General features: G+C 39.8%; 1 protein-coding gene across 1 annotated transcript in view; it reads left to right on the top strand.

Moving 5' to 3' along the window:
- The first annotated feature begins 989 nt into the window (after positions 1 to 989).
- The window catches only part of LOC138002421 (uncharacterized), a 129,266-nt gene continuing 123,722 nt past the window's right edge, over positions 990 to 6,533 (top strand). The window contains exons 1-3 of the mRNA XM_068848466.1: positions 990 to 1,128; positions 1,479 to 1,637; positions 5,409 to 5,579. Of these exons, the coding sequence (XP_068704567.1) occupies positions 1,071 to 1,128; positions 1,479 to 1,637; positions 5,409 to 5,579 (388 nt within the window). The 5' untranslated portion in view covers positions 990 to 1,070. The remainder of the gene's footprint in view (positions 1,129 to 1,478; positions 1,638 to 5,408; positions 5,580 to 6,533) is intronic.

The following is a 6,533-nucleotide window of genomic DNA, read 5'->3' as shown; positions in this document are numbered from 1 at the left end:
AATTTCTGAAGTGTTCCGTGGGTAAACGCTGAGTTTTAGACCAAAATTTCACGTTAGATGAAAGATGCATGCCATGCGAGAGAGATCCCCAGTCGTAAAAGTACTTTATCTCACCCTTTTGTTAAAATTATTGTCCAAATTTTATGTTACTGTTGTGAGGTTTTAATGCTTCTTTTTCCCAATAGACCAATTTCGATATATTAAAATTCAGTCCGAAACAAAAAGCATCATCTCGAGGCTCTGGGGAATTAATATAAGGATTTGTATGAGTGTATTCCCCAGAGCCTCGAGATGATGCCTTTTGTTTCGGACTGATTTTTAACAAAGTAGGCTATTTGCTGTGGTTTGCATTTGCGTCATGGAAATTAACAGTTTTCGTATTTTGGTTTTCAATAACTGGTGTACTTTAATGACATATTCCAAGACAAGCGTTTACTGTTGTTAATCAAGTTGAATATGTTCTTATTCAGTTTATACAAGAATACAGTCTGGCATTTGAGACGAAGCAAAGCTTCTCCTTGTCGTATGAATGTTCTTGCTTCCTTGCTTTCTTTTTATTCTATTATTTGCTCGGTTGCCGCAGGTTGCTACTCCACTCGGGAATGTCTTGAGTTGCAAGAACAAGTTGTTTGAAAAACTGTGTTTGTCCTCTGTTACGATCCTATATATGATGATTACTCTGCTATAGACTGAGCTATAAATACTATATTGTATAACTGACTTCTAAGTTGGTATTCATTTGAATGTTAAAATTACCAGTGACGACTTCGAGTTGTTTTGTCGATTTCCGTTAATACATTTTTATTTCAATGAGGTAAACGTAAATCAATCTGACTAATTAACGCATTTGGCGATTTCCTCAACGCAAGCGAAATTTGTTTATGCACCTGGTAAAACAATATCTATATAGTTATCTCAGGTGTCTCAGTGTTAACATCGTTTGCATTTTATTACAACATTAATCCTTTTTTGATGATTCACTATTCTCCAAACACTTAGAGTGCTTAATGGCTATGCTTTAGCCACTTCTTTTTTACATTTCCTGTGGTAGTTTATTAAGCTTCATCGAAATGAATTGGCTATCTCTTTTATTTTTAACTTCGCCTTTAATTCTTGTTGATGGAGCCGGTAAGTTCGAATTTTTTTTCCTTCGTATTCCATTAATTTTTGTGTAAAAAAGGAAACCATTAACGTAAGAAGGTATTCCTTAATAACTAAAGAATTATTGCATCGTGTCATTCTGTTTTTACCGCCAGGACTGAAATTCACGAAATGTGTTACGGTATCTGTTGATCCCACTCGATAAATATAAAGCTGAATTTTTGAATGGTGTCTCAGGGATACACATGTTTTGCATCAGCTGTATTAGCCGTTTTTTGTACATGGCCACTGTTGTAAACTCATTCATGCACCATTTTGTTGTTTTTTGTTCTTATCTGAGAAACTGATCTTCTTGTTCAACTTTTTGGGCACTAAAGTGAATGGCGGTTGGTCAAGGTGGTCCAAGTGGAGTGGCTGCGCAGACGGTATTTGCGGCGGCAATCAACGCATCAGAACACGAACGTGCACCAGACCATTACCAAGTAGCGATGGAGCTTATTGTGTGGGTGAAAACGCTGAGCAAATGGACTGCAAGAGTGAGTATTAAATATGTTTACATAGATGATCATTGATACACTTGCTCTGTGATTGGTCATGGATGCTCTTTGGAGACAGTGCGGCCCAGTGGTTAGGGCGCTTGCCTTGAGATCCGGAGATCCCGGGTTCAAGGCCCGTTCTGACCACTGGTTAAATTTGTTCCTGGTAGTCCCAGGCTCACATGTTCTGCAGCACTTGTAAATAGCCAACTGGTTTGCCTCCGGCCAGTTAGGATTCTTAAAAGCTGTTGTTCTGTGCTGTTAATTCATTGATTGTCCTCCGTTTGCCTCGAAAGCCCCTATGGGGAGTGGTCAATAGGTCGGGTTCGATATTTGAATATTCAGACATGGCTACGAGGCTTTATAGTCAAATTTCACGGCTCACATATGTTTTCTTTGTCTCACAAGACTCCAGGGAGATTTCTAAACAAAAGAATATTCAAATTTTACCATTAAGCCTTGTAGCCATGCGGGAATATTGATGTATCGAACGTGGCCTATTGAGTATGTATGTTTACGTCATGCCAAGGCATATCTTTCTTACCTAACTTGAACCAATGGCCTGTTTCGCAAAAGCTAGCCATGAAATCTTTTCGGGCTCATAAAACAGTTCGTGACACTAACATCTGTTACTATATACTCACTCAGTGATCTTGGTGTTTCAAGCAATCTGATTGGTTCGCTATCTCGGAGTAATTGAGCATTATTCACTCCCTACGGGGTGAATAAGGCTTGATCCAAACAAAACAAAATGGCCGGCGTAAACTCGCCAGCATTTATGAATCGGAAATATTGAGAATAAAAGATGATGCTGTGCTAAAGAAGACAAAGAAGGCCACAAAATTTGGCCTGAAAAATTTCAAAGGTAAGAGAAGAGTTCATACTTTTGCCAACCAGTGTTTGACTTCGTTTTTCCAGATAACTATTGCTGAAAATTAAACAATCTTCACGCCAACAATTTGTTTCACTCGGAGTAATTCTCTCTTGTAGGGCTGGTCACCAACCAAAACGAATTTCTTAGTGAAATCGAGGAATTAAAAAAATGTTTAAGAAAGTTCCACATGATTGCCAGGAAACAAGACGGGTCATTTTACAACAAACTAACGCTCACCTCAATTAGAGCCACCATTTCATGTGGATCCTTTACCAACTGTACTTTCAATTTCCATTTCAAAGGAACCTCAAAAACTTTGATCGAACGATGAAAATGTTTTAACAAGCAGACTTTCGATTTACATTACTGATTTAAACGGTGATAAATGACCACTTTGCTGTTTGTGATGAGGATTTTAACGAAGGTTATTTAGATTTGCCATGTTTGAAGCTTCTGTAAACACTTTCGCGCATGCTTTGTGCCGCTTGCACGTTTTCCACGCATGAATTGAGATGCCAATTAAATCGACTTTGGATTGTTTTTTCTGGAATTGTTGATGAGATCATTTCGTGAGTATATACTAAGACAATTGTTCTTTTCAATCTCGGTGAAAAGTGGCAGAATATTTACCCAGCCGCAAAGCGGCTCGGTAAATATAATATTCTACCACTATTCACCTTGATTTCAAAGAGTAATTGTTTATTAGTTCTAAAAACTTGATATTTTAACATGTTGAAAAGGCCTGAGGAAACGAAACGATCGCAAAGTTTCATGACACTCAGGTACTTTTTGTACGAGTTTTTGTTTTCTCAGATCATCTAGTTTGGAAGGGCTTCTCTCGCCATGCATTGTCGAACTGGCCAGTCAGTGTGCAATGTCTCTGATTTTGTTCTTCTTTCGTAAATCAACTTTTGAATTGAAATAGGAATCTAAAATAATCTAAAAACTACCCACAATCATGGACAAAAGTTGATGAGACACATGAAAATTAAGAACGTTTTTTACCCTAGGAGTAAATTCTCCTTTCGCCCCTCATTCAAGGTAACCCTCCCCTACCCCCTAGCCTTTTTCAATGTTTTTCAATAAACATCCACGAAGCCTTTTGCAACATTGTTTGGGGGGGGGGGGGGGGGGGGGGGGGATGACAACAGATGAAAAAGGTGTTTTCATTCAAAAACAAAATACTATTGTTAGTTCGAAAGCGTTAGTTTTGGGGATTTGTCTCAACAATTTTGTCCATGATTGCAAGGTTCGAATAAACGACCCTTCAAATTATGGATACTAGTCGTTCTCAGTAGCCCATGACCTCGAGTATCTAGATTGTATCTATATGTGCCACGGCGTTTTCATAGACCGAGCTATTTCAAGATCTATTTTCCTGCCATCTCGGACTCCCCCAGGGGCCTTGTAATTGCAGTTACCCTCATGGGCTCGGAATACACGTTTATGCCGACTGAAACATATGTTTTCGCGGAAAATATAATTGAAGAGCCCTCTAAAAATAGCTTTATGTCAACACTTATCCCCGGCCTTGATATAAAATATTGCTGAGTAGAGCAATCCGTGCACTTTGCAAGTGGTCGCGCTAAGTTTGCTGAGACATGGAAACCTCAAAAAAGACAACTACAAACATGTTGGCGTTATTCGGCCACCAACGTGGCTATTTATTATATCATCAACGAAATCAATAAAAATCGCAGTAAATTAAAGCCATGCTCAGCAAAGGTGGGGCGAGAAAAAACGCCTACACCTAAGAATGAAAGGAAGGGAATCGAAGGATGGAGAAAGAGTAGGGAGGGAGGGAAAAATCTTGATAATCCAAGTTTAGTCCGTGAAGGAACAGCTAAGAGCGCCAGTCACGAAGATTGCAATCCCTTAACTAGACCTATCCTTACTCCGCCCTTATCTATGATTGGCTCATTTTTCTGGCTATATGCATCTATTGACCCGAGGAGGTCAAAGTCGACGACATAAATAGCATCATTCCTTACAGTAATAATGCCCCTTTTGTCTGTGAAAACGCCGTGACAAAGGACAAATGTGGAAGCTGCGTGTTCCTTGTCATGGGTTCCTGTGCCGTCGTTCTCTCTTAGTCGCATGCTCCTGTTGTAAGAAATGGCCAACTCCAACTCAAAAAAAACATGAGTGCCAGATCCTCGCTGATCTAAACATTAAATAAAAGTACCAAATAAAGCAGAACTATCTCTATACACCTTATTCTAAAATGGCCGCCCATTTTAGTTTTTGTTTGATTGCAAATTGGCCGTTCTGGCCTCGTTCAAAGTTAAAGATTCATTTGAATGTTAAGTTCGAAAGCGAGGTCAAAAGGGCTTATTTAAAGAAATAAGGAATAAGGTGTATGGCTTTTGTTTTCTTTATTTCAAATATCTCGTCAAGCTCGGCCTGACTTTTTCGTAGAATAAACTGATTCATCGTTTACGACTGAAACTCCTTAAAGGAGAAGTTCACTCCGAAATGACAATCCTTTTTTATCGATTAATAGAAAGTTCATGAGGATAACAGCTTTGAACCAAAATTTCAATCTTATAATAATTAATAATTCAGTAATTTAAGATAAGTCTTCTAACTGCCCGTTGTATAATTTCATTATGAATCAGCTACCTTTTTTATCAATCAGTCATTCTTGCAAGTTTAGTATTATGCGTTTTATTACGCTACAAGCTTCTAGTAACTTTAGCGATCTGAAACTCTCTGCTTCGGGAGCTCAAAACTGGTGGAAAATGCAGGGGTGGTGCCGCCTTTTCCCGTTTCCCGTATTTCCACGACTTTCCCTGCATCCCCCGCTTATTTGCTGAAAGGGGCCTTTTCTGCCAGCCTAATGAATAGTTCAGTTCAGTTCTCATCTGTGTCGAAACATTCATATGATATCATTGCAGTTAATGGAGGCTATACGGAATGGAGTCAATGGTCACTCTGTGAAAATCCGTGCGGGGGATCCGTAGTAAAGCGGAGGAGAACTTGTACTAACCCCACTCCCACTCCTGATGGAGCCCAATGCTCTGGAGACTCTTACCAAACGAAGCTAGAATGTACAACTCCTTGTTCAAGTAAGTGAAGTAACATTGAAAAGCGGGCAATAGGTGGTTTTCACCTGACGACATCGTCGCCATGTTGGTACACAGAACAACAGAGAAAAAAGTCATTTTGGAGTTTGGCTCTATTATTATGCAAAACATGAGCCCGGCATAATTTGCTATTGTTTTGTGCACCAACATGGCCGTCTTATCACGTGATCATCTATAAGGACTTGGCACAACTGTTATCCCGCGTAATTAGTACTCTAAGTTCGGCAATGTCGAAGATAGAATAATAACATTTACAAGGACTTAACATCGAGTCCTGTTGTGATCCCGAGTGCTGCAGAGGTTTAGACTCATTATAGTGCCCCCAAACTCCAATATTTTTTCTGAGGTAAATTTTCTCACCCATAACAAACTAGGTTTGCCGTTTTCTCAGCCAAATTTCTCTTTAAATGGCTTTTGAAACTTAGCAAAATCAGCAATCATATAACTCAAGCCCTGGCCAAACGAAAGAGAAAGTTGACGAGAGTTGAAACTCTTGAGAGTTCATGAGAGTCGATGAGAGTGATCGACGGTTGACCAAACGAGAGAGAGAGAGTGGACGAGAGTTTGTCGACAGTTTCAAGCGCAAACAAAAGAAAGAGGCTGGGAACCACCCTGGAAAAACCCTTTCTGACGTAAATATGGCGACTAGCCAGCCGGTGTATTCAGAATTTCTGGGGCCCTGAAAATGGCGTCTGAAGTAATGTGGGCGCGCAATGTAAAGTGAATGAGTAAGGTTCTTTAACGACAGATTGTGGGAGGCATGGGTCTCTTTTCCCAGAGATGACGTCACAAACTTTTCAAAAACTTTCAAAACTGTGATGCAGTATTTGACGCCATCTTGGGGATAAACCCATGCTTCCTACAAGCGTGGCCGTGGAGAAAACGACTGCGACCTACAGATATGTCCAGAAATGCCCCTAATTAGATGCATGCGGA

Source organism: Montipora foliosa, chromosome 1, assembly GCF_036669935.1.
Source record: "Montipora foliosa isolate CH-2021 chromosome 1, ASM3666993v2, whole genome shotgun sequence".
Classification (NCBI taxonomy): domain Eukaryota; kingdom Metazoa; phylum Cnidaria; class Anthozoa; order Scleractinia; family Acroporidae; genus Montipora; species Montipora foliosa.
The sequence above is the reverse complement of the archived record's forward strand: the minus strand, read 5'-3'. Positions and strand labels throughout refer to the sequence as shown.